This window comes from Geospiza fortis, unplaced genomic scaffold (genome assembly GCF_000277835.1).
Source record: "Geospiza fortis unplaced genomic scaffold, GeoFor_1.0 scaffold53, whole genome shotgun sequence".
Taxonomy (NCBI): Eukaryota; Metazoa; Chordata; class Aves; order Passeriformes; family Thraupidae; genus Geospiza; species Geospiza fortis.
The window spans coordinates 7,102,990-7,130,298 of record NW_005054305.1 but is presented as its reverse complement, the minus strand read 5'-3'; the positions used below and the strand labels follow the sequence as shown (position 1 = coordinate 7,130,298).

General features: G+C 40.9%; 1 protein-coding gene across 2 annotated transcripts in view; it reads right to left on the bottom strand.

The window, feature by feature from the left end:
* Positions 1-27,309, bottom strand: part of MAPRE2 (microtubule associated protein RP/EB family member 2) — a 71,320-nt gene that overhangs the window by 29,505 nt on the left and 14,506 nt on the right. For both annotated transcript variants that reach the window (XM_031066522.1, XM_031066523.1), the window contains exon 2: positions 7,881-8,008. In XM_031066522.1, the coding sequence (XP_030922382.1) occupies positions 7,881-8,001 (121 nt within the window). In that variant the 5' untranslated portion in view covers positions 8,002-8,008. The remainder of the gene's footprint in view (positions 1-7,880; positions 8,009-27,309) is intronic.

The window sequence follows — 27,309 nt, the reverse complement described above, 5'->3', positions numbered from 1 at the left end:
GTAAAGCAGAAAATTACCACCAAATTTATAAAAACTGAGTATCTTACAGCATTTTCAGAGTTGTAGACAATTTTTCACTAGTCTCTTTCAGTAAGCAATGCTGAACTAATTTTAGCTTTTGTCCTGCATGTCTTCTTCCCTGCTTCTGTGTTTCTTTCCCCAGACTGTCCATGCTGACTTAGCTTGCTCTGAAGCATATGCACTCTGCATCATTAGAGATTTTCAGTTTTTCTCCTCTCCTTCACCATCTGGAGGCTAATGAATCCACAAATGCAAAGTATTTTCTTTATTATCAAAGATACTTCTGCTCCTCACTATTTAAATCAAAAGGAAATTAAAGGAGGTAACAATGAAGACAAGAGGATCCTGTTTGCAACCAGTTTTTACCACTCAGTAAACTTCCTGGATTTCAGACTAGAGATCTGAAACCAAGATTAGATGCTTTAGCATTGATGTTTATATATTTATAAATTAAAAGGAACGCTTTATTTTCAAACTGACTGCTTTTAGTATACTATAGTTAGAACTTATTCTACTAATAAAATATTTAGTAGAAACATTATGAATATAAGCAGGTATAAATACAAGCCAATATGTATGTGCCCTACACAAATTAGGTCAATCCTTCAAATCTAATGTCAAAAGACTGTCCCTCACTGCTCCTCCCTGAATCCTTGCAGTGTGTGGGAGCAAAATCCTAGAAAAGAATATAAAACCAAGCAGCCAACATGGAAAACAAAGGGCACATGAAAAGACAGGGCTTGGCTGGGGCAGGGGTAGGGCTGATTTCTTTTAATTCTGATACCCAAACCACAGCAAACAGAGCTAAGTTCTACACTAGAAATTTGGTATAAATGTTTAGTGTTAGCTTTGCTCTAAAACTGCATAGAAGTCAAGTTTAAACCTTTTAATCAGGCCTCAGTTTGATTTTCATACACTCAGTTTTTGAACAATTCCATTTGGGAAAAAGGCTGACTGAGCCTTTTTCTGTAACAAAATTAGTTTGTTTGCTTTAATGAAATATTTAGATAATAAAGAAACACATATACAGTTGTGTTAGATACAAACTTCTTCAAATTATTCATTCTCTCCAAAGCTGCAACCACCTGATCATGCATTTGGAAAATACAGGATGATTTGTGTATGAATTAGTCATCAGTACTTCAGTTCACAGTGGCTGCTTGCGCTGATGGAAAGCTGCACACACCCTGTATTTCTGTTGCTGGGACAACAGCAACAATCAAAAAAAAGCAGTGACTTGCAAGGAGCACGTGTGACTTAATAGTTTGGTAAGAAAGGGAGAGAAAAACCCACAAATGCCAGCAATCATTGTTTACAGCACAGCAGCACTTAGGGCTGGTCTTTTAGCTTAGGCTTTCTAGAGCTGCTTCCTCAGCAGTGATGTTTAGGTAAGCATACAGCAGTAGGTTTTCAACTCAAGTATCAGAGCATACATTTTCATTTGGGTTTCAAATATGGGTGTTGTGGTATGCAATTCAAAGGTTGTTTTAAAAATTGGGCAATGAAACTGGTGAAGGGTCTGGAGCACAACTCTTACAAAGAGCAGCTGCTGGAGCTGGGGTTATTTAGCCTGGAGAAAATGAGGCTTGTGGGGAAACCTACTCACTGTCTACAACGACCTGAAAGGAGGCTGCAGCCAGGTGGGGGTCAGTCTCTTTGACCAAGCAACAGAACAAAAGGAAACAGCCTCAAGCTGTGGCAGGGGAGGTTTAAATTGGGTATTAGAAAAAATTTCTTCGCAGAGAGGGCTGTCAAACATTGGAACAGGCTGCCCAGGGAAGTGATGGACTCACCATCCCTTGGAGGTATTTAAAAGTCATGCAGATGTGGCTCTTAGTGACATGGTTTAGTGGTGGACTTGGCAGTTGGACTCCATGATCTTTTGTTTTTTCCAACAGGAATCATTCTATGACTCCATGTCTGTGAGCATAATGTTGTGTTACATACAATCACATGCTTAAGAAACAGAACGCTTTATCTTGAGCGCTCCACTGGAGACACCACCGTCTTCAAATTCCTATTTGCATTTCCAGCGCAGCGCTTAGATGACCTAGCATGGAGGTCAACAGAATTTTATTTCCCCAGTTAACACACCCTCCAACCCCCCCCCCCCCCCAGCCTGCACCTTCACCACAATTTAAAAAGTTTCAAAAAGTTTCAGCCCATTTCCACATCAATTTACCACCTACTTAGTTGTACAGAAACGAGCTTTTATGGGGCTGTGCATCAGTGAAGCCACTCTGGCCCAGCTTCACCCTTCCCAGCAACAGTCCTGGGAGGGCACTTAAAAAGCCCTAAAAGTGATGCAAATTAGAGAGCAGTCCTGCCCTCCTGCTCACAGTAGCATGAGCACAGCTACTGTGGGGGCACAGTAGAGGGCAGGGTGAGTGCCTGCATACGGACAGGAGCTCGAAAAAGCAGTGCTGCCACCACGGGAAACAGCCTAAAAGAACTATGCACCTCCTGCCAGCCTTACCAGCAGCCCCTGAGATCGTGTGCATCCAAATAACATCTGCTTCCAAAAGTCCTGTTCCACACAGGTAGGGCACGTGTGTGATGTAATCCAGAATATCCACTGATCATTTTAAGTAATATTGGAGGGAGGTTTCCCCTGTGTTAACTTGTATTCTCTTTTTCTTAAATATGTAAATCATTAGGCTGCTCATAAATTATACACAGCACAGTTTTTAATACTTAAATTTTTGGCAATAATTTATTTTGGAATTCATTAATTTTTAAACAGGAAGATCAGAACAATTTCAGAAAACACAGTTCCCTTTTAACTTAAAATAGCTGCGTAACTCATCATGCCTAAAGAAAGTACCAAAAAAATCTAAGCTCTTTAAACCAGAGGGAAATCAAGCAACTGACTGCAAGTGAGTGCTATGAGTAATTAAATAATTACTTTTAAAAAGCAAAAACCTTGTTCAAGTTCTATTCCTCCTGAATTCTTAATGAGTGACATTTTAAAAAATAAATTATTGGCTGGGAACCTTATGATACTTCCTCAGAAAGTTTTGGAAGTGATTTAAGTCCAATCATTAACAATCATAATATCCCTCTAATCCTAAATATCATATGGAAGACATCAGAGAGTCATTGACACTGAGTATGGTCTGTGTTGCATGACCTCAAGGACAACATGCCAGTTCCTTGAAACATGCCTCAGTTACAGAGTGCAAATGGGATCAAGCCATGTTTGAATCATGTTCCCAAGTTGTGCTAGAGACCCAAGCTCTGCAAGGCTGCCAACTGGGAAAAAACCAAAACCACCAGCATGGAAACATGCTTTGGCTTCTCAGGCACACTGGGCTGTAGAGGAATGCTGGCACCAAATGCTCCAACAGGGTCCTATAAGGCAGATTTTAGAAGAAGCATGTAGGAAGTTATAGGTTGATATAGGCAGTGAGCAAAAATACATGTTCTGAGACATGGAGACACAAATCTTACACTTCTAACCCCCAGAATAAAATTTGAAAATGCCAAACCACATGCTTTCTTTATAATACAGCCATTTATTAAAAGCAAGGAAAAAACCCTGCATTCAATCCTTGATCCTTGCATACAAATCCTCAAAGACAGAAGGTCTGTATGCACTGGGGGCCTGACAATTTGCAAGTTTATAATTCTACTGAGAATTTTCAAATACAGGAAGTGGGGGGAGTCTGTATCTCCTTAATCTCATAGAATCACAGAAATATAGCTAAGTCAAAAATGATACCTTGCTCCAGGCCACATTTTCCTTTCTATCCATTTGCCATTTCCTTGACATTATATAGCTTGTAGACATTGTGTTGTTTCTTTTTAATTCATATGCAAGCCTTCTATAATCCCCTGCCTGACTCTTGTTTTGAATATACTCTCATGTAACACTCTAACAGCCATGAAAAGCCCTGCAACACATACACTTGGTATTCCTCAGAGATGAAAAACAGCCTTACTAAAGAAAATTCAGCTATAAGCTGCTTAGTCAGAATTCTTTCTAAGAAACTACTGTGCATTCCTTAAAAAAATAGCATGACCCCTAAGAAACAACTGATGTCATAGTTCATATGAAACTCTTGTTCCCCAAACCTATGGGTTTTGCACAAGGGAACCTATCACATTACATCCTCTCAATTGTTCTCTATTATATTTCATTGATGTATCAAATTAAATGCTCTCTCTAAAGCCAATCTAAAGGGAACGCACTGTGCCTTCTATTAAAACCATGGTTTATCAATTTCATCTTCAGGTAAAACAATTTTGCAGGAAATCAAAGCCAGAGTCCAAAAACTGACAATATGACACACATCTAAAACAAAAAGAATTGTATTGGGATGCTTGGAAGATTTTCCCTGTTCAGTTGTCAAAACTAAATGACCAGAGGAGCTGCAGACTGAAGTAAGACTCTCCAGGGCTGCACCCGTCCATAACGTGGCTTTCTTGGCACATCACTACCACAGCAGGCATTCAGGGAGCTCAGGGGACACTGCACTTTGCTTGGCCTACTTAGCAGAGACAAAAACCACATCTAAGACTCCCAAAGAATACAAATACTTTATGACTAAGCCAACCTCTTCCTCTGCTGCTCCTCATCCGAGCAGCTCTGTTCCCCTACGTGGAAATTGAGAAACAGGCTGGTATTGCTACAGTATGTGTATTATCAAAGCTACTTCTCCATACCAATGAGGAAAAGGAGGTCGGATTGCTTTTTCTGTCATTGTAACTACTGTCACATTAAGCTTCAGATATGTTCTGAATAAAGCCTTTAGTAAAGGCAGAATGTCACATTATTCCTTCTTGCTTAAGCTCTGAATGTCAAAAATTATTGCTAGGTTGGCTGCAAAATGTGGGCACCCGTGAGGTCTCTCAGCCAGGTGCTGAACACCAGCATATGCCATATCTAGGTTGCTCCTACCTCCTACAAGTAACTCCTTTGAGCTTTTAAGTCAGATATAACATCCCCTCTGCTTTCCCTCTCCCATGTTTTTTGGCCCCACATTTAGCTTTTTCTGGCATTTTGATTGCTCCTTATTAACAAAAATGAGCAAGAACTGAATAGTCATAAAACAGCATGACTAATGTTAATGCTTTTTTCTAAAAAAGAAGAAAATGTCCATACAATTTTACAGTAGATTATAAAAATTCAGTTACAGCAGCTCTGCAGATCCCTGTTAATACTTGTAGCTGTAAAGAGTTTCCCACATATTCCTTCCCTTTGAAGTCCTGGAGAAATGCTCATATTTTATGGAAACAAGCATTAATCTGCATGAAAGCTGCCAATGGTTCAAGGGACATCAGCCAAGGAATGCCAGAATGAATGAGTTAGACTGGCCATTCTCAAACTGCAGTCCATACCACACTTGCTTGCCGGTGCTCTGCTTGCTAGTTGGTTCATCATTTTGTTGTCTTAGTATCTCTCTTGAAAGCTATGCTAGAAATAGGCTAAATTAAATATATGTATTTAATAAATTGCTTTGAGTTTACACAGTAAACTCTATTAAATGCAGAAACATTCCCAATCCTGCTTGTCCATCTGTCTTCCCTACCCATGGATGCTTTGCACATGAGAAATGGACTATGCAGTCTCAAATGGGAAGAACCTATTAAGATTACTATGCTCTAGTGTCTGCAAAAATCTATCAGTGTTTAGATTCATCAGTTCAGAGAGTAAAGTCCTCCTGAGCACAGGAAGTACTGTGCTAGAATGCTTCTTTAGGTAAGAAGCTACTAAAGCCCCTTCTGGATTGTAAAGCACATGAATGTAAAAACAGGAATGTGTAAGCATCAAGTTTGACTACCAAACCAAATGGGGAAATTCAAATTAACACTTTCAACCATAAAGACAAGAATCTAGAAGCATCAGGTAGCAATAACAGTCAATACAATCCAGGAAATTCTAAAGGAAGAAAAGATTTAATTTTATACAGAATGGAGTAAGAGCTGCAATGAGATGACCCTTTTTTTCAGTTCTTCCCTTGAGGTGTGTCCCAAAATCATCTCTGCAGGTCACAGAAAAAGTTGTATAAGAAGATGTGTAATGAAATGGGACAGTGGATTTGTGAAAGTTCCCATGCTTTTCCCCTTCTTGCCCCACACAGCTGAAGTCTCTCTATCTGATCTTCTTACATAACTTTAACTCATTTTATTCTGCTTAGTCAATACTTTCTTCAATCACTTCTCCCCTGTTTTCAGAAACAGTTTTGGTGACGTCTTTTATGTCTTAGTTGTTTTTTTGTTGGGTGGGTTTTTTTGTGTAAGCCCACACACATTTAACTTGATTGAGAACTCACTTCAAAAGCTTCCTTTCAACTATTTATGAGCATTTAAATAGCTACATAGGAACAAGTCAATAACTTGTCTACTATGCTTCCTGTTTCAAACAATAGCAAACTTTGGGTATTTTGGGATGCAAACGTACATTTCCTTCTATGTTTCTATCTCCTTCAGTGTGTGCATGCATGTATCTATCTGTATCTATCTATAGCTACTCCCTCTGTGAATTCTGTCTTTATATATACCGAAATAAAATACTTAGGCTAACTTCCTGACATGTAAATATAACAACAGCTAGAGATAACACTTCAATTTCAAGTTTAATAACAGTTTAAAAAAATAATTTCCCATGGTCTAGGTCTTTAATTGTTCAGATTATATCAGTTGCTTACATTGACTTTATCCTGCAGTTTTTCAACCTCATTTTTAAGGTTGTTGTGCAAGGCTGCAAGTATGGTACTCCTGCAGCTGAAAATTGGTTTTTTTTTTAATTTTGAAGGATAGGTTATGAGACAATCAGCCTGAAAGGATTGCTTGTATCTTTCAGGGAACATCTGAGACAGAAAATTTACCCAGAATGATAGGTAAAATCAAATATATGAATATAAGACCCCATTTATTCATTTTGTCTGGACCAAGAAATAGCTGAAATCTGGTCATGTGGTTCCTTCCTCTTCCATGTGCTTTGAGCATTGTCTTCATAATATAAGATAATACCTTCATAAGATATTCCCAGCATGTTAGTTGTCTAGAAGTAGCAATCTAAGTTAGATCTCCTCCACCACAAACAAACTCCTCCTCCACCACCAAACATCTTCAAATTTAAAAATCACAGTTGGAAATCAGAAAGAAATCATTCCCCAGGGGCATGTATATTCACAGTGAAACATCAGCCTTTTTCTGTGTCATTTCTAGCCATCATCTAGTTACAGACCCTGTTGTTTAACACCCATCTTCTGGTTGCAACTCTGATTAACCAAAATGTCTGAAGTATTCAAACTATTACCCTTTTTTCAGGGCTCATTAACAAATATACTCACAACAGTAACTCAGATTTAAAGAGAAAGAGGCAGACTTTGAAAGTTCTAAAGCCCTCCCAGCAACTAAAGCCTCATTTCCTCAAATCCATGTTTTTTCTTCTGTCTTTTTCTTGTCCTTTTTTCCTGCAAGCATCAGCAGGGATTTGAGAAACCTCAGGAAGGGAAAGGAGCTGGAGAATTTTGTTCATCTGGGGTGTTGTTTCTCTATTTGTCTCTTCCTCAGTTATGTCCACTCTCCATTTGAAAATATACCACCCCAGTGGCTTTAAAACACTAAAACTTATCACTGTATTCTTTGCTTGCTTAGCTAACCTTTTTATTACTTCTATGTATCTCCTGCTACATTTGTCCCATTCACCTCTGCCTTTGTTATGCTTTCCCAAGGTACCTTATCTTTCCATGATTAACACAAACGTGAAAATGCTTCCTGTGCACATACATTAGTCTCTTTTTTCAGAGTAACTGGTTTCTGTCAAAGTTAAAAGTTATCTATTTTCAAGAAATCAGACTTTTAAAGTGGTTTTAAAATAAACATTTATAGAGCATACTGTTCTTTCTTACCTGAACAGAGTTGTTCAACTTTTGTGTAGTTTAAAGCTAATATATCATTAACCCATGCAATGATGTCATGTCTGCTCATAGTCTCCTGGGTTATAGAGGTAGAGTACACGTTGACCGCCATTCCCCAACTAGGAAAAAAAGAGAGACAAAAAATATTTTTGACTTTTTGGTAATTGTTTTCTAAATACAATGAATATATGCTTCCTGTTCAAAAGAGGGAAAGAAAACTCAAAACCCTCTCTTTGTTTATTGAGGAAGGAGGGGGAAGTTTTATTCTTTGATGATACAGAACTTCCTCAATGTCCTCTTGGAACCTGTGAATGTATTTCTCTGGCTGTCACTGTGAACTTAACATACAAACCTATGGTACTCTCCTTCATGCCAATAAGGTAGAAAAAACCCCAGATGCAGACCTAAAGATAGACAGACAGGATAAGGGACCCAAGATTTTGTCACATTGTGCTGCACCAATACAGTGATCTGACATCTGCCAGTTTTTTGCCACTGCAGGATGATCAGGCTTCCTAAACCAACACTTAATTTTAGGTAACTTCTAAATGATGAAGTAGCTGTTCTATTACTGATTTCTTACTGGGGCAGGGCCCTTTTGGATCATTAATTCAGTTCCTAACAGTCACAGAGTAAATATCAAATAATCTCTGTTATCAGTGCACCAACATCTATCCTGAAAGCAACTGAGATTTGCACCCTCAGCTGTGTGGTTGGAAAGCTGCCGTGGATCCCAATTCTTCTCAAACATTAGGAACATTTCCTCTCAGCTTAAACCCATTTGTTCTTCTGCCAACATTATCCTCCAGCCCTAATTGCTTTTTCTTCCCCAGAGTGGATTTCCTAACGCTTTAGAGACAGCACTCAATGTCTGTCCCAAAGCCCAGGTAGTCTAGATTAAACAAATCAATGTGAGTCTCTTATATCAAGTCAGACATTCACTGGTCATGCCAGCAAACCTTCTTGAACACACAGTTTCAAACAGTGTTCAGATAACATTTCACTGAGACCTTGGTAAATGGCACTCTGTGCTTGAAGTTTTCACAGCTGCATCACCTTAGATAGATTCTTCTAGTTAGCAAAGGTCCCTCCCTGGAAGGTGGCAATTCATAGTAGCTTTTATCATCTTCCCAGGTACACAGACCAGAAACACATACTACTGAACTTTGCTCCCTGTTATCCTACTCTAGTCACATCTTTCTGTTGCAAGGTGTTGCAAAGAGAAAACAGGAGCACACTCAAGTTTATCTCATCAGTAGTTTCAAAGAGCGGAATCAAGTTCATGGAGAGAGTAAGCAATGTTCCTGTGAGTAACGGACTGCAGAAAGTCCGCCAGAAGCAATCCAAGTATGAGGTGTCTCAGAAATGACCAAAGAGTCAAAGTTGAACGATTATTCTTGGTTTGCTGGGGAGTGCACACCTTTGTCTCTCATGACAATCTGTAGCTAGCTCTGGTGCCAGTCTAGCTCTGTGCCAGTCCTGTCTAGCTCTGGTGCCAGTCCCGCCATCTCAGCTTTGGACCTCAACTTTCTCAGTCAATGCAAGAGAGCAGGATCTCCTCTGTAGGATCCAAGGAGGTCTGCATGGACTATTTCCATTGAGAATTTGCAGTGATGTAGCCCTTTGAAGCCTGATAGACAATTCTATAAGGAGAAGACTGCAGATTAACTCCACCCATAGTTCTGTGTGCTAAGTAGGTGGGGCAACCTAGGTAAAATGTGAAATGGGAAAAACCTACCAGCACAAAACTTGACTTGGTAACATGTAATTGTATTAGTACATAACACAGAGAATAAATTTAAATACAAGGTTACAAAGTTCATAATACAGGTCACTTTCTAGTAAACAAATCTCACAAACAGAAGGTTGTTCAAGTTTGTTCCCAAGTACTGACATTAAGAGGCATAAAATCCTCAATTTTGTTTTATAAGGAATTAAAGAAAAGAGTGGGAGAGAAAATAGGGTTGAAAAATTCATGCTCCAATAGTCAGGCAACCACTGCCAGAAATCCATTCAGAATCAGGCTGCCTCCCTATGCACTGTGTACAGGCAGCTCTGGAGCACGGAGGGAATCAGCCCATGCTCAGCCTGCTCTGTTCTTCCCGCGGGCTCACATGCAGCACAGCCAGTTGTGTGAACACAGCCCTGTATTCACTGGAAGAGTCAGCAAAGGTCGCTTTCTTGGCATGTACTAAGTGCTTGGATTGAATCAAGTGCTAGGAACAAAGTTTTAGAAACAGGGAGTGCCCTTTTACTCTTAAAACTACACCATAATGGCTAACCATAAAAGCTAAGCTTCAACATCAGGGTGGAAGGCACTGAGCAGGCAAACAACCCCTTTGATACTAATGGCATCTGAAGTTTGAAACACATGGGTTTTATTTTATTATTTTTAGCCTTTTTATATAGATAAAAAAACTAACAGAAAGATAGTACTACTGTCACCATTAAACTAACATGTTAAATATTGTATGTAAGATCAGTTGAAATAACAGCTTAATAATGAATTTAATATTTGCTTAGAATTAATAGTGAGCCTAATAATAAACTGACAGTTCAATAGAGAGGAGCCCACTGAATTCTACAGCAACTAAAAATATTTAAATGAGAACATCTGAAATAAAGCTACTCTAATCTGTAATTGCCACCCCTTCAAGAGCATTTTAATTGGCCTCTGAGGCCAGGCAGAGCTCAGAAAAACCATCATCTACCACCAGTAAAAAGCGAAAGTTCACTTTGTTAAAAAGATCAAGAAAATACACACACACAGAGAAAGGAAGCAGAACTTCCTCCATCACCTTTTTCCACAAAGAACTGCAAAGAGAAATACCCATCCTTCTGCAACCCACAGGGGAGCAAACAGCTTCCTCTGCTGCATTGCATGGGGTGGGGAATTCTACTGCAGGAAACTGTGAGTAAATGAATAACCTTGAGTTTTACAATGCTACCCCGAAGGATACCTGTAATACAACTTATGCTACATCTGTGAATTAATTATTATGGTCTAAGGGTCAAACAAAAGTTCAGACTATATGTTAGAGATGGGTTCAAGCTATTAGAGACCAGAGCTTCAGATTTGTACCCAGGCATGCACAACGGTGTATGAGTACAGTTGTAAGCAAAGGCAAAATGAATCAGAATTTCTGTTAAAAAACTCAATAACATGCCACTGCCATTCATTCTTAAGTGTTTTGTTGACATATATGTGAATATTCCACAGCTGCTTCTCTTGAAAGAGTTCACCCTCTCTTTGCATCTCTTGTTCCGCACCCTCCTACTGGTTACGTTCTAAATAAACTCAGCTGGGAAAGGTTTCCTTTACAGTAAGCATGTTCTAATTTGGTGCTCAGATACACACATATCCTGTTTGCCACAGAGAAACCTTAAACAAAACAAAAAAGAAGGAAAAAAAAAGAACAAGCAGATGTAGATAGTGCAGCTACCATGCTCAGCAACAGTCAAGAACCTCTGTGCTCAACATCTACAGCTGGGCTGGGGTTTTCTGCAGGACCGAGTTCCTAAAGTGCTGAAGTACTCTGAAAAATGTGATCCATCTTCAAAACACATTAATAAACATGTGTAAGCTGATGCAAGAGAACAGCTGGACAGGTGGAGACACACAGCCCATACTCTGAACAGCCAAGTAGCTAACAACTTGATTTTATGTTGTAATACACTACTTCTTTCCAATAACATTATTTACATTTTCAACTTGTTAGGCTTTCACTTGTTTACACTGAAGGCTCTGAATCATAAGATTGCAATGAGGCTTACACAAGCCTAAAAACCAGTATCTACCTGGTATCTTGAGAATTCTATAGAGGAGCCTGGTGATTCCATAGCAGCTGGAAGCAGACTCAGGATAGCACATCACACCTCCCACTTCAGGGGGCACATGGGGACATTAAAAACCTCTGGCTGTTACAGTGCTGCCTAAGCACAAAGGACTCTCCCTTGTTTTACTTCAAGCCTGAGGAAAGTATTCACATATTAGTTTAGGACATTTCAGAAAAATACTTCACACATGGACAACTACACACCACAGACATGAGTTCAGAGGATTAGACAGGTGCTGAAAATCATATACATGCTTAAGCAGTTTCCCCAGCTAGAAATATACTGGCTCAGCCTGCCTGATGGTAAACATTACACCCAAAAGTCTATTAATTTTTTAAAGCATTTTATGCAGCATTGAACATTGAGATATTGGGTATTTTCCACAGCTCTTGCTACAGATAACTGCAGTTGCTACAAGGTATTATCCAGCTGTTCTTAAGGACAGTTTTGCAAGAAGCACATTTACTTTATTTTTTCAGGGATAAACTAACAGTTGTTGAGAGCAGAAGCTGTATCACAACAAACCAGTAATAATAACAAGACTAGAAGCATTACAGCACTGAATCTATTTGTAGTGTAAAACCTCACCACACTTGCCATCTGAACCTGCAAGGTCTTCACATTTTTGCAGAATAGGAAAGGTTGGAAGGGACCACTGCAGTCCAACCTCCCTTCCCAAGCAGGGCCACCTAGAGCACATTACACAGCATTGTGTCCAGATGGTTTTTTATTATCTCCAGAGAAGGAGACTCTACAACTTCTCTGGGGAACCTGTTTCAGTGCTCACTCACCCATACAGTAAAGAATTTTTTCCTTGTGTTCAGGTGGAACCTCATGTGTTCTAGTTTCTGCCCACTGCCTCTCATTTAGTATAAATAGACATATTTGTATTAAATAGTAGTGCAAAGAGACAAACAGATATTAAGTTTTCAAATGCTGTGGAAAGTCTGTGTGACAGTACAGAGGAACCTTCTGGAAGCTGGCACCTGATAAGATACTGCCAATAAAACAAAATCTCACACCAAAAATTACTAAAGCAGGAGATAACAGCAGAAAGGCAAAGATGAAGCTGAGTGAGACTGCTGCAGCTGCTGCTGAAAAGGCTTTCTAGATTAAAGCTACTGCAAAAACAAAGAAATCCCTGAAGGAAGAAACCTGCCAGATTCAGTGGATAAAACCCTGTACAAGGAAAATTCATCCTTTTATACCATCCTGAAATGACAACTGATTTGCAGCTGGACCTTGCCTGTTCCTTGAACACTCCCTGCACACAGCTGCAGCCACAGCCATTAGAGACCAGTTGTGCTCGAGGTTGTCTGTACAGAAAGGAGTCCTGCAGCCAGAAAATCAACACAAAAAGCTCCTGTGCTGTGCTGACAACGCTCTTCTTACTCTCCCTTTTGACTTATGCTGTACTTCTGCAGCAAATACCGTGGCATCAGAGTGCTGCAACTGCAGTGATATTGGCAGCAAGCAACACAAAGGCTCTATCTAGCCAGAAACTGAATCAGACAAGATTAATCACAATGAGGTACTGCCATGGGGAAAAAAAAAAAAAAATCCTGTGATTATAATACTGTGAGAAATTCATATATTTAAATGCTGAATGTCAAATCTCTTTTCCACTGTTCCCATGTCACTAAATAGCCCTGAAATGCTAAAAATATTTTTATTTTCTGTACATCTCACTCACTTCTGAATGCCATTTTACATTTACCAAATGGATCTTAACCTAAAATGATTTGTGAAGTCCTCTACAAGGTCTAGATGAAACAGAGACAATCCATGTACACTTTATGGCTTGAATATTGCTGGATTATCACTGAACACAGACAACAGCATATTTTTTATTGTTTTCATTGCACTTCCCTGTTTAAATGCAAGTGAAATTAGAGTAATAGATATGCACTCTGATTGGATTAGGGATTTTTTTTTTTAATTAGAGGCTTCCTGCCAATGCTGGGATGTTCTGACCTACATAAATGTTTATGATGGGTCTAAAGGACTGCTTTAGACCCAAATCTGAGTACCTTTTATAAAGGCTCCTGGTAATTCTGGTTTGTGCTACATATGGCTTTAGAAAACTTACCACCCCCCAAAAAAACTTATTTTCTGAGAGGCAGAAAAATACTGATTATTTTTCAGATATTCAGTTTCCTCAAATGTGAAAAACACAACCAGAAGTATTCCAATAACATGCACAACTAGAGCCAAACCCTCTGATATGGCCTAATACCTAGCAATGCATTACACTGAATACTGCATAGCATTTAGAAATAGAATAGAAATTTATGGATTAACTAGTTATTAAACTGGGGTAGTTCACAAAAATGAAAAGAACAGTTTCAAACTCCAGGACAATTATTTAGTGCTTTGAAGATTTCAGGGCACCTAAAGGTCCCCCTGAGAAGGACAAACCACATTCACTGAATCACATTTGCCAGTCACGTTTGCATTCACTTGAATCTGCCAGTTGTATTGCCATATCATAAGACTTTATTTCTCCATCTTCATTCTCACTCCTGCTGCCACTGAAACTGTGGCAATGACACAGCAATGCCATGTCTCTAGAGTAAAAAAATTCCTTTTTTTTTTCAGGGTTCACCTTTGCCATCACAAGTACAATGCAACAGTAACACCTAACTAGGTAATATCTTCATTATGGCTGAAAGTATTTGCATGCTCTGAAAGGTTCCTTATGAATTTCTATGAGGAAACAAACGTTAATTAAAAAAAAAAGTGTTCTTTACAAAGGACAGAGGTTCAAGGAAGGCAGACATCAACAGCTTACACAAAATGGAAGCAATTCAGAGCCTCTGGCCACCACCATTTCCACCCAGGTATATTCACTCTGGTTAGAAATGAACCACAGCAGTGCACAGCACCCTCAAACCACACCTTAGAGCACTTGAACAAAGCAATAGTAATGCTTTCTGCTGAACAGACAGGCACTATTTAACATGGTGTAAGGACACAAAAATTTCAGTATAAAAAGAATGTGACTACAAATTAAGAAGGCATTTTATTAATGATGAACAACAAAAAACCTTTGAAGTAGGCTGCACCAGAGGAACCTAGCCGTGGCAAGGCTGCAGTGCTAAAAAACTTCACTGCTTTTACTTACAGTTATTACCCTCCCCCTGCCAAGGCTTTCAACTCTAAGATCTTAAGCTTGAATCGCTGCTCTGATGCCCTGAAGTAAGATATTCAACCTGTCAAATTTTCACAATAGACACTGGCAACTAGTCTACCTTTCACAATAGACAAGGGGATTGTGAAGGGGGAAAAAAATAAAAAAGGTTGATTCAAAGGAAAATAATTCTCAGACTTATACAATAAACTCAAGTCAATTAGAAACACCTACATTTTAGAAAACTGAAGATGTCTATGACCGTTTTGTAACTAGAAAACCTCTAGAAAGCTGATAAGTAAGCCAGCTTTTAATCTTTTGTTAAAAGTCTCAATTCGTCCAGACAAAAGCAGGGACTTCAATTCTCCTTTTTTTCATTTTTTCCCTTATGGATAATAACAGGTTACCAAGCAAACATGCAGATATTGCTAAAGGATTTCCAAGAGATTAAAAACATGCCATAAAGCAAGGTAACATCAGTGCTGATCACTGAAGAAAGGATGCCTTGAGAGGCAGCCCATGCAAGCAAACCTCAGTTCCTAGCCTAAGCACTGAAAATAACAGGGCAATCACTTTTTATTTTGCTCCCACGAGTTGATGGATGAGTAGTTTCACTTTCAGAGAGCAGATTTCTTTAGCAAATGCAGACTTAGGGGGAAATGAAGACAGCAGTGGAGGAGAGCTTGTCCCCAAATCCACTGGCCCCACGTGAGTGCAGCCTGTGAACTTCCAGGCAAAACACGGCGAACACAGCCAGCCACCCCAGCAGCCCCCAAGGAATACCTGCCCGTGATTAGGAAGGGCTAAGGACAAGCAGAAAGCCTGATTAGGAGCAGCCAGGGGCGCTGGGCACTGGGGCTGCAGGGCAGTGTGTCAGAGGAGAGCCCAGCAGGACAGCAGCCACGCTGCAGCAGCTCTGGCAGCCCGGCTGCTCCCGGCTCCTGCCATTTCCGCCTTTTAAGTCCAGAAAACGCTGCGGGCAGGCTTGGGAGTTTCAGCAGGGATGGGATCCAGCTAGAGACAGATGAAGTCACCAAATGAATTTAGTTTTGAGCTATCCGGGGTTTCACTGCCCCCCTCCTCCTCTCTTGGCATGTATACATTCCGAGGTGAAAGGCTAAAGTAACACGCTGATTTACTCCAAGCATAACCTCATGGCAAATGAGATTTTGTAATACTATACAGCCCTCCTGACGGGGGGCCTGAGCAGCCTCCAGCGCCTCACAAGCCTGCAGAGCCAGGCAAGAGAGGCAGTGAGTCAGCAGGAGACAGGCACTGAACATCCACGGCTTTCAGAAGAGGACAAGTCTGGGAAAAAGGGAAAACAGGAGGATTCAACAAGGGGAAATGCAACGCCTTTCTCCTAACACATAGCTGCTGTTTTCTAACAAGAGACTGCAGTACACGTAAAAAACCCTGGCTGTCCAAGGCGGGCAAAGCTAAGGAGCAAAGCACTCCCATGGGAAACCTCTGGCACCAGCTAAGGAGGGACTGCAGTACAGCTTTCCCACTCACAAATGATGCACTATGATACAGAGCACAAGGATTTGGTCATGCATCAACTCTTCTCTCTCCTACATTAAAAACCAGTGCAGATATGCACTGATTTATGCATTGCAACATTCTAACCTTAAGGTTAGAATAATACATATACATATGTATATATAATATGTATGTTAGAATCACAGGATATCAGGAGTTGGAAAGTGCCCACCAAGGATCGTTGAGTCCAACTCTCTATTCTTGCAGAACATGAGGTCCTTTTTAAGTGGCTTTCTAAGGCCACCTTCACTTTGAAAGTTCCTGGAGAGATACCAAGTAAAGGACAAGAAACAGCACAGCAACCACTCATGCAACCATCCCAGAACCCGTGGGCAAAGGTTCTGGAGCACAGCACGACAGAGCTGCTGAGGTACCGGCCAGGCAGCCAGCTCCACTCCATCCCTGAACAAGTCATCCTGGCAGGAAGGTGACGACACTCATCAGGGGTATAAGACAACATTTATTTTAAGCCCTGAAGCTGTAAACAAGCATGTGACAACAGATGAAGCAACAGGCAACCATGCTAGCTGCTTTCACTGGTGCATCACTCTCTAAAACATGCTTGAGTATTTTTGTAATGAAAATATTAAGCTTTAGTATGGTTGCCCAGGCTTCCCACTGCTATCACAGCTCTGCTGCCGCGTGGGGGGAAAGGAGAAGCACCAGGCTTTCTGCTGGGAATGCAGGATCAAGCTCCAAACAACACCTGCGACACGAGCCAGCAGAAAGTCCCCTGCCAGCACTGCCTCTGCAGACCACTGCACCAACAGGCTGCAGAGCTTTTTACTGGGCTCTGAGGCCAACCTCTCTCCTTCTCCCTCAACCACTGGTGGAAGCTAGACTAACAACAACAACAACAACAACAATAATAATAATAATAAAAAATCTTGGAGTTCTGACATTTCCAAGATGCTGTGGATGTAGGCCCAAATAATACCCCTGTCATTGGCTTATTACAAGCTCCCTACTCCCTACAAACCATTTCTAATATTATACAGACTGCAAGTATTAAGATTACCAGCCACAAGACTTAAATTTGGTTTTGGATACCAAAGTAACTTGACCTCTTCCCTTGTTCTCATGTCTGTAACACTATTACAGACAAAGAAGCACTCTTAAATTATTCTGGTGCCCAACATACTACTGGTAAATGACATATCTTAAGAATTAGTCCTACCAAATACTATCTAGAACAGGGCTGAACTTCTAAGTGCAATTGCTTAACTGCTAAATTAATTTTGGAGCAACTAAAACTAGAATTCACTAATCCTTCATGAAGTAAATTGCCCTGTAGAAACATTCTAGTTCAGCCATCTGTGATCTATGTAACATATTACTCTTGCTGTGTGCCAGCAACCACAGACTGATTTTACCATTGTTGCAGTACCAACATAATTGGTGCCTACCAGCATCAAGCAAAGCTTCACCAAGACTTCTTTTTTCTACCATGTTGATCTTTGAAGATCTGTGAAACTGCAACTTTTGGACAGATTTTAACTTTTAACATCTTCTGCCTATCTAAAGGGGGAAATCCCCAAAGCTTTGTTTTCTAAATAATGTTCTTTAGAAGGTGCTTACTGCTTTGATGTAACTGTGATTGTAGAAACTGAATTACTTACAACACTCTTTATCTACAAGCTCCAGTAAAGCCTTGCACCTTAAGCTAAGAGAAGCATAGATGTACTGTTTAATAGGATTTGGCCTCCTTTCATGGAATATCTTGAGGTTAATTCCTAAAGTGCATTGCTTCCAGCTGGCAAACAGTGACATTACCAAGTTCAACTCTCACAATAAACAAGGAAGAAAAAAGTTTATTGCTTGAATTGCCCTCAACTAGATGTAACTGCAGTTATGAAGGTACTCTGGGTTGCAATGTGGATATTTGGTTGCTTCAACCCTCTCAATGCTGCTGCAGGCCATGCGACAAAAGACAGTTCTGCACCACTCCCTGTAAAAGCACATCAAACTAAGCAGACATCTGACACAGTTTAAGAACTGTGCTCACAGTTAAAACATTTTCTGCAGATTAAACTTATCAATAATGCTAATATTTTCTGTGTGAAAAAAATGCTACAATCCCTTAAAAGCAGAGCAAGCAATTTATCAGCTGTTAACTTCCAGACATAATCTTCAATTGCAAGGTGCACAATTAATTTTATGATACAGCAAAACTATGCCTTTGCTCTGTTATGTCTCTACAAACTTTCGATCATCCCTGGGTACTAAACTGCAGAAGTTGCTCTCAGTGATTCAGAGAACACAATATGAAATTATATGAATTAATGTAGTGCTGCAGCAGCAGTATTGCTTTCACAAGAATGAAACTAGAAAGCGTTTGATATTGATGAAGTCATACTGAGGCTGCATACACACATTTTCCTTTCCATTTGAAACCTTTGATGACAAGGCTGATTTCGCCTTCCAGGAAGTACAAAAGTTGCTTCCAGATGATATTGCTTTCATTTTTAAAGCACGTGATTTTGTTATTTTAAGTCACAAGCTGTTTATGTTTATTAGAGCTACAGAATGGGATCATAAACTGACTCGGGTAGGCAGGGCACTCCAGAGGGATCTGCTCCAGCCTCCCAGTCACTGCAGAAACAGCAAGAGCCGTTTGTCTCAGTTTCAAGTCTCCCCAAGGACAGATATTCCACCGCCCTTTTGGGTAACTTCTGGGGTTTGACCATCCTGGCCGTGTGAACATTTCTCCCAATATCCAAAGTACTTTGTGCTGCTGCAGCTGCTGACAGCCATTGCCTCTCATCCTTTCTTTTACTTCAAAGAACGTGGCTCCATCTTCTTTACACACAGTCTCCCACTAGACAGATAAGACTGCAGTGAGATCTTCCCCCCCTCCTGAGCTGGCTCCTATCCAGACTGACCAAACACAGGTGACATCCTGGTGTCCCTCTGCCACACTCACTTCAGCATGTCATTGACTCTTTCAAAGTGGAGAGGCCAAATCCAAACACAGCATGTGAAATGTGGTCTCAGAAGCACCAGAGGGGAAGAATCACTTCCCTGGAGCTGCTGGCTACATGCCTGCCAATGCAGCCCAGCATGGGCTTGGCCTTCTTCCCTGCAAGAACACACTGCTGAGTCACGTTCATCTTGTTCACCAGCACCACCAGGTCCATACTGTGTAACCCTTCAGGAACAACTGGGGGCTGTGCACAATGTGGTAGTGGAAAAAAACACCTCACATATTAAAAATAGAGCTGCTTGAGAGACAAGGCAGTTCTACAGCACCCCTGTGGAACTCACTTGACACTTGGGAACCACAGATTAAAAACGTGCACTAGAGAGCCAAACCTCTGCAGACAGAAATATGCAGAATAACAAAATGGTTTGGGTTGGAAGGGACCTTAATGATCATATAGTTCTAGCCCCTCTGCCACGGGCAGCAACACCTCCCATTAGACCAGGCTGCTCAAAGCCCCATGCAATCTGGCCCTGAACATTTCAGGAAAAGGGGCATCCACAACTTCCCTGAGCAACATGTTTCATTGTCTCCTCACCCCCCAGTAAATAATTTATTCTTCATACCTAACCTAAACATACTCCCAGTTTGAAGCGATTGCCCCTTGTCTTACAGCTACACACCCTTGTAAAAATTGCCTCTCCAGCTCTCTTGCAAACCCCTCTAGATACTGGAAGGTTGTTCTAAAGTCTCCCCAGAGCCTTCTCTTCTCCAGGCTGAGTAACCCCAGGTGCCTCAACCTGTCTTTGCTGCAGATATATTAAGGGAAGTAAAAAATTTAAAAGATAATATTTCTTATGCCTCCTTGAATGTGACAACTAGCACAACATGAATGTGTTGACTGAAAACAACGTATTTAGACCCTGACTTAGAATCTACATCATGTATAACTTTAAAACATTATTATGGGCAAAGAGCAATATGGACCCCAAACAACTCAATTCAACAAAATATAACAAACACCATTCTGCATAACAAGGTTTCCAACAGAATGACTAATTACAACTGAATGCTGTCCTTTTGGGAAAATGTATCCCTTCTATCCAACCAATTACCACTGCTTCCCTGTTCTCAGCACTCCTACACACCATGGTGTTTCTGTATACACAAGCTCCCGTGGGACTTTCATATCACTGGGCTATGTGTTCCACTTCCATACAAACAATTACTCATAGATTCTATAGTTATTTTAACAAGCTATGATTTGTGTAACATTGAATCCATAAGTAAAACAAATGAGTATTCTACTTCAAATATTTCAGTGCTTCCTATTCATGATATTACTGGACCAGCTCCACAGAGATTAACCTTAAGAAGTGAAGCATAACAACTGTGTAAGATTTGCCTAAAATGAATTTTCACTCCCCCCAAATTGTTTAATACATATTGCCAGCAAGCCCTTCTGAGCATCAACACTGCATTCCAGAGTGACAGGAAAGAATTTGCATTCATGTGCATCTCTGAATAATTACAGCTGCTTGGGTAGGAAATCTGCATGGTACTAAGAAACCCTGCTGTAGGGGGGGAAATTCACTTGAGTTGCTCCTAAAAGATAAAAACTGAAGTGCACAGATCTCAACTAAGGGTTCCACTGACCCAGGGCTCCAAATTGCCAAGAAACATAATATTGAAAATTAAGGCTCTGAAACAATACAACGCAAGGTGGTCATACACAAGGCCAGAAGATCAACAGTACAACCTGCATGGCATATTTCTCTCCAGGCAGAATGATTTGGCGGAGTTGTAGGATTTCCTACGGAAGCTACATCCTTAAGTCTCAATTCACTAATGAATGTTTACACTTCCTGTTTGGATAACATAGCAAAAAACCAGATTTAACACAAAGGCACCCTTCTCTAATCATGGGGCTCTATGGGAAAAAAGAAATTATTTCAGAGTGGCTAAACTGAGACATTTAATGGGTGTGCTTCCAGTATACAGACCCTTCTCTACAAAATATTTGATAACTTGGTATACCACTAGAAAACCAGACAAACTTTTCTCAAAATATCACAGGCAAGATTTTAATCTTGAATTAAATATTTCACAGCACAAAACAGTAGAATTGTGCTAAAAAATAAAGAGACAACAACACTATTTTTAAACCCCAAGAGTTAAATGTTTAGTAAACGTTTACAGCTGATATTCCCTTTCCCCTCCCACATAATTGTAATGAAACAATACGAAGAAGATGCTTTATCGGTGAGTCAGGCAGCAGAGATCTGAGCAAGATCCAAACAGCTCCGCAGTGCAGCTCACACCATCCACAGCAGAAACACGGATGTTTTCCATTTACATTCCCCAGCACTGATCCTGGGAGCGGGCGATCAGCGCTGCTAGCTGGAGGCCAGGATTCAGGGAGCGAGGAGGATGAGAGCAGCCAAATGCTGTCCCAGAGCAGCGCTGCTGCTGCTGCCACCGCGCCACGATGGCCTTGGTGCCATCCCACCCAGTGGCTGCTGTGATTGAGAACAGATGTGGCGAGACCACTCGTTTTCAATTATCAAACAAAGGCTGAAAGTTGCACTTCCAAAGTGCATGAAAAGCTGGCACATTATTTATCTGCTTCCTTACCAAGCCTTGGCTATAATTAGCTTTGGGCATGAGGAAGGAGAGGAGACTGTCAAATTAAACTAACCTCCCCACTAAATCCCAAAACCCCTGAAGATATTTTTAAAGAGTCACACATTCAAATGCCAAGGCTTGAAATGTAGACCTACCACACATTTTCTTTTCTTAGTGGCTCCCAAAACAAGTTTTATATCACAAAAGGTTGGTCCAGGTATGCCCCCTGGAAGAAATTCCTGTGGTCCAGATGGGGTAACTGCATCTCCCTCAAACGAGTGAAAGAAATAGCTATAATCAAAGTCTCTTGCTCCACAGCCCCACCTCCAAATCACCTTTCTTTCAAAATGCAGCATATTTTTCGGTGCCTGTTTTCTAGGAAGACTAGATTAAAGACACGAGACAGAAGCCAAAATGTCTGTTTCTGAAAGTGCCAGCATCAGGTTCAGTTCGCGCGTGTCCCCAACTTGCTCCTTTTTCTGTTCATATGCCAAAAAAACATTGCTGTTGCTATGCAGCTCAACAAGGTAGTTAAAAAAAACCCCACATCACACAACAAAACCCAGAACGCAGCCTCCCACCTACAGGATGTTTCTGAAACCCATGGAGGCTGGGTGCAAATTAGGCGTTCTCAGACCTTTATGGTGAGAGCACTTGGGTGTAAGCTGAGGATTTTGTGCTCTCTGAAAATTACCTCAATGTCCTTACACAAACTGGGCTGTCTGTGGAGTGTTTTCTCCCCTCTCCACCCAATCCCCAAAAAGTTCCCTCCCTCTTAGCCCCTGATTGAAACAAATACCTCCAGCCCCCAAAACACTATGAGGGTATTATCTAGGAAGATCTAAATCCAGGTCAACAGAGATATCCCAATAATGGAGAGATATCCCAATAATCTAAATCTCAAACTACTGACGCAGTACTGAGCAGAGTCATCCTCTTAACCCTCAGAGACTTTTACATGCAGTCATATGTGATTCCCAGTTATCTTCAGACAGTTTCACCCTGTGCTTTTTGAGAGCTGGATCTGCCCAGCAGAAGATTCTCACCAAAACAGTTCTCTCTAGGCAGAGCACTCCCTAAGCAGAAAACAAGATTAAAGAAGAACAGCAGTGGCAGCAATAGGAAGACAGCTTTATGAAAGTGAAAGAAGAGAAAATAGAGGATACCTAAGCTGACAGGAACCAAGGGAAGATTTCTGCCTTGGTTCCTCTTTAATGCTGGCTGGTAAGCTGCTGGCTCTAAGCCACCAGGATGGTCTTCTCCCTGAGAGTAACTACCTCATTGCAATCCAGATGCTTGGCAGCCAATGAGGTTATCACAACTACAGCTTTTAGGAAAGCCCAGGCCAAATTTATGGGGTGTGATTTATGTTAGTTTGTTGATTTTTTTTTTAAACATTTGTTATTGACTTTTTCCTGCTTTCAATGAAATCTAGGGCGAAATTGTCATAATCTGCAATAAAACTGTTAGGCCAAAACCAAATGCCTCTGAAAATCAAGATTCAGTAATATATTTAACAGCATTTGCTTTGACTGCTGTTTACAGTTTCAGAAGTCACACCTATCAATACTGTGAAGTGAGAAGACAACTCACTGCTTTTTCTCTGTATCATCTTCGCAGTTCTCAAGGTTGGGCCTTTATATATTAATTTTATCAACAAAAATGGTCTTTTTTACTCCAGTGTAACTCCCTGCTTACCACATTCAGTGAAGACTAATTTTAGAGCAAGAAATTCCTTCTGCCAGAGTAAGGCAAAGCCATAGGTCCCCCTTTGAACCCTGAGTAAAGCCACACGTGTTGAAGGCAGAGTCACCAGAGCCAGGAGCAGCTCCTGCCGAGGGAAGGATGCTCTCTGCTGCCCAGGGCCAGCCTGCATCCGGCAATTCACTGCGACTTTGGAAGGCAAAGACCAAAACAGATTTTGCTGTAACGTAAATCTTGACTTTCAGCATGGAAGCTATCAGCTCACAGTGCTGTAAAAGCCAGCCAGATATGCTCTGTAACACCCCACAACTTATTCCAGCAGCGAGTGAGGAAATCACCACTGCTATCTAGCTTTCATTATTATGCACAGCACCATCGCTTGTCTGCTCACACAGTGATTTCGAGAATGAAGACAACACTTAGGAAAAACAAATATTTAAAACAGATAACATTAGAAAGGTAGACACTCATAGATAAAAACTAAAACAGAAATACTCTTTCTTTTTAGCCTAATGATTTCAAGAAAAATAATCAGGAAGTCAGCCCCTTCCCCTCTGCTTCATGCAAGTTCTGGGTATGAAACTAAATATAGCCAGGGAATGAAGGACCAGAAAACCATTTTTCTAGCAACACAGAGAGACAAAGCAGAAGTTAAACATAGTATCCTGCAAAGGAAGGTACAGTAGTCTGTCTCTTTAGGGCCAGGGTGATTTAGACTAGGTATGCCATTTGAACCTAGAAGTATTCACTCTTAATACTTTAGCTTTTAAAAAGATGATGAGCTGATCAACCACACAAGATACCTGGAGTCTGGCAAAAAAAGCACTGAAAACATGTCTTATTTAAAAAAAAATTCTCCAGACAGCTGTTGATTTGGTTTCTCATGGAATTTTTTCAGCCATCTTTGAATGCAGAAGTATCATTAAATGTGATGCCGTTCTCAGAAATTACCCCAAGTCTACTTCAGGCCAACAAAAAGACACCTCAGTACCAAATTTTAAACAGGGTCCTGATCTGAAGCACAAGAAACAGCATTTCACTGCAGCAATAGAGATTGATTACAGTTATTAACTCCGAAAGGTAACATCACCCTGTGTCTAAATTTTATGCCAAAGTTCCTGGTTTCCATTTACCAGCTAAGTAAAGCTGGATGAGAAACTTAACACCTTGGGCCTGTATGTCCCAGTCTGCAAAATATAATATGTCCTTTGCAAGACTTGGGAAAACTATTTGTGGCTTTGCATACAGAGCACATGGCTGGGGCTCGTGGTATAAGCTCAATTCCCTGCTGCATCCTCAACTCCATGGATAACTTACAGCTTCCATGTCAGCTTCCTAGTCTGTAAAATGGTGCAACCTGCAGCTGTTTTTAAATCTGCTTCAGGAGTGGGATATCAAATCTTTGGTAAAACCTGGTATTAGAAATAGCAAAGGGGGTTTTTTTTAGGTCTGAGAACATCTAACCTGATGAACACAAATTTTCTGATCAGTAAAGACTACTTCTGTTTTTAAAAATCTAAGGAACAGAACATGTTAAAAGTTGTAAAATGAGAAAGCATTTCTGTTACTACAGGTGAGAAGGATGGAAAGGCAAATACTGAACCTCTATACACATGGTAGGTGCAGGATGCAGAAGTACAGTTTAAGCTTTGTACAACTGCTCATCTGCAGTCAAGCTCCAGGGTGTGTTTAATGACATATTTATTCCATATTCCTAGATGGAAGAAGCCAGCCCAGCAATCAGAGGCATAGCAACTTGATGTGTCATATGGTGAGGTCCTACAAGCTGCTCCAGAGGTCTGGAATGGCACTGACAGTCCAGTGTGGCAGCAGGCACTAAAGTGATGGAATTCGTCTGTTCTACCCAGTGGTCTCCTGCTGCCACTCACACTGAACAAGGACCAAACTTGCCTAGCTACTAAAGGTTGTCATGGAAGTTAAAAGCCATTTTTTCCAGTATCAAGAAGAAGCTTTACCACAGTTTTCATGTATTTTCTCTAACATTTCCCTTTATGTTGTGCTTGACATTCACTTCCTAAAGGACTTTAGCTACAGATGGAAGCAAGTATCATTCTCCCTTTCTCCCAGAGAAAGGAAGAAATCAACAGATACGGGAGTTATGACTCTGCAGAACATGGTAAGTTTCCAAAAGGAAAAAAAAACACCACCTAAATAGAATTCCTCAGTTGAAATTTTTATTTATGCATTGAAGGTTTCTTTCTGAAATATATTGAACTGGATTGCTTATTTACTGCCCAAAGATCTGTTTTCCTTTATATTGCTCTAGAGAGGGATACAAATGGATACAAAACCCTAAAAGACTACAGAGTACTTCTGTGGATGAAAGGCTGTTCAGACGCAGAGCATCTTTACAATTTTTGGAAAACTGGGCAAGTGATACAGTTATTCCTGCCGTTATGTGCTGAACACAGCAGCCTCACAAAATGTTTTTTCTAGATATAGTTCAGTGTACGATTTGACAGGCTAAAGGACAAGAAAACTGACTTGTTGATGACTGTAAAAAAACCACATACAAACCGCCTGAAAAAGAAGAATGGAGAACCCCATGTAATAGAGTTTTCCAAAAAACTCTTCTGAAGGAAACAAGTTAGCAATCGGTGGCACCTATGGCACGTCACAGTAACTAAAGGTAGATACATGATATTTCAAATCTATTTAATATTTCTGTTTAGCTGCATGATAGAAATACAGCTTCCCCCTAAAACAGAATCTTGTACTACTCAGCTGAAATTTAGATATAGGAAGTGAGAGCTCCAGGCTTTCTGCAAATAGAAATAGGTCCTTGCAAAAGCAATTTTGCTAATTTGTGCTAAATGTGTGCACTGGGGCTCCACTGCACGAAGTAAAAGCAGCTTCAGAGAGAGACACACACTAAATTTTGTGCAATTCAAACTAACCACACACGGGGATCTCCGACGCATTTCACGCTCACCCGTCAGTGAGCGATCAACAATGAGATTCACTGTTAAGGTTATTAATGGCCAAATGCCGGTAGCAGCTCCGTTATTCCTCACCAGAAGAAAAAATACTGCGATTTTCTCCAGACAAACAAGCCAAGTCATCCACGTTTGTTTTCATGTATTCGAGCTTACAACTCGCCACTTTAGTCAGATATTTGAGAGCAGCATCATTTCCTGCTGCTTGAAAATCAGCTTTAAGGGGCGTGTTCTCTGCAGAGGCACTGCTCGCTGTCATCCAGGCAGCATTTAAAATAACTGTATATTGACATAAGGAGCCACCGGCCGTATTATCGCCCTTCGAGTCGGCAGCAAGGAGCACATCAAACCAGTTGCGTTCCGGGCTGCGCCGCGACCCTTATCAAACAATGCAAACAATTTTAATGAGCTTATCTGCCGGAACATATTGTCAGAGATGTTAATGCAGAAGCGCTGCCAGCAACGCATGCCAAACGATTCATCAAAAATGCCTACAACTGCGACAAAAGACGGGTGTCCCCCCCAAACGAGAGACGATAAATAAACACAAAATGGGGCTGGCGGGGAGCGGGGGGCGGGGATGGAGCCGCCCTCCCCCGCGCAGGCACCGGGAGAGCTGTCACCCCCGCCCGAGGAGCGGGGGGCGGCTGTCACCCCCGCACCGGCGTGCGTGGCGGGCGCTGCCCTGTGCCCGGTGCGGCTCTC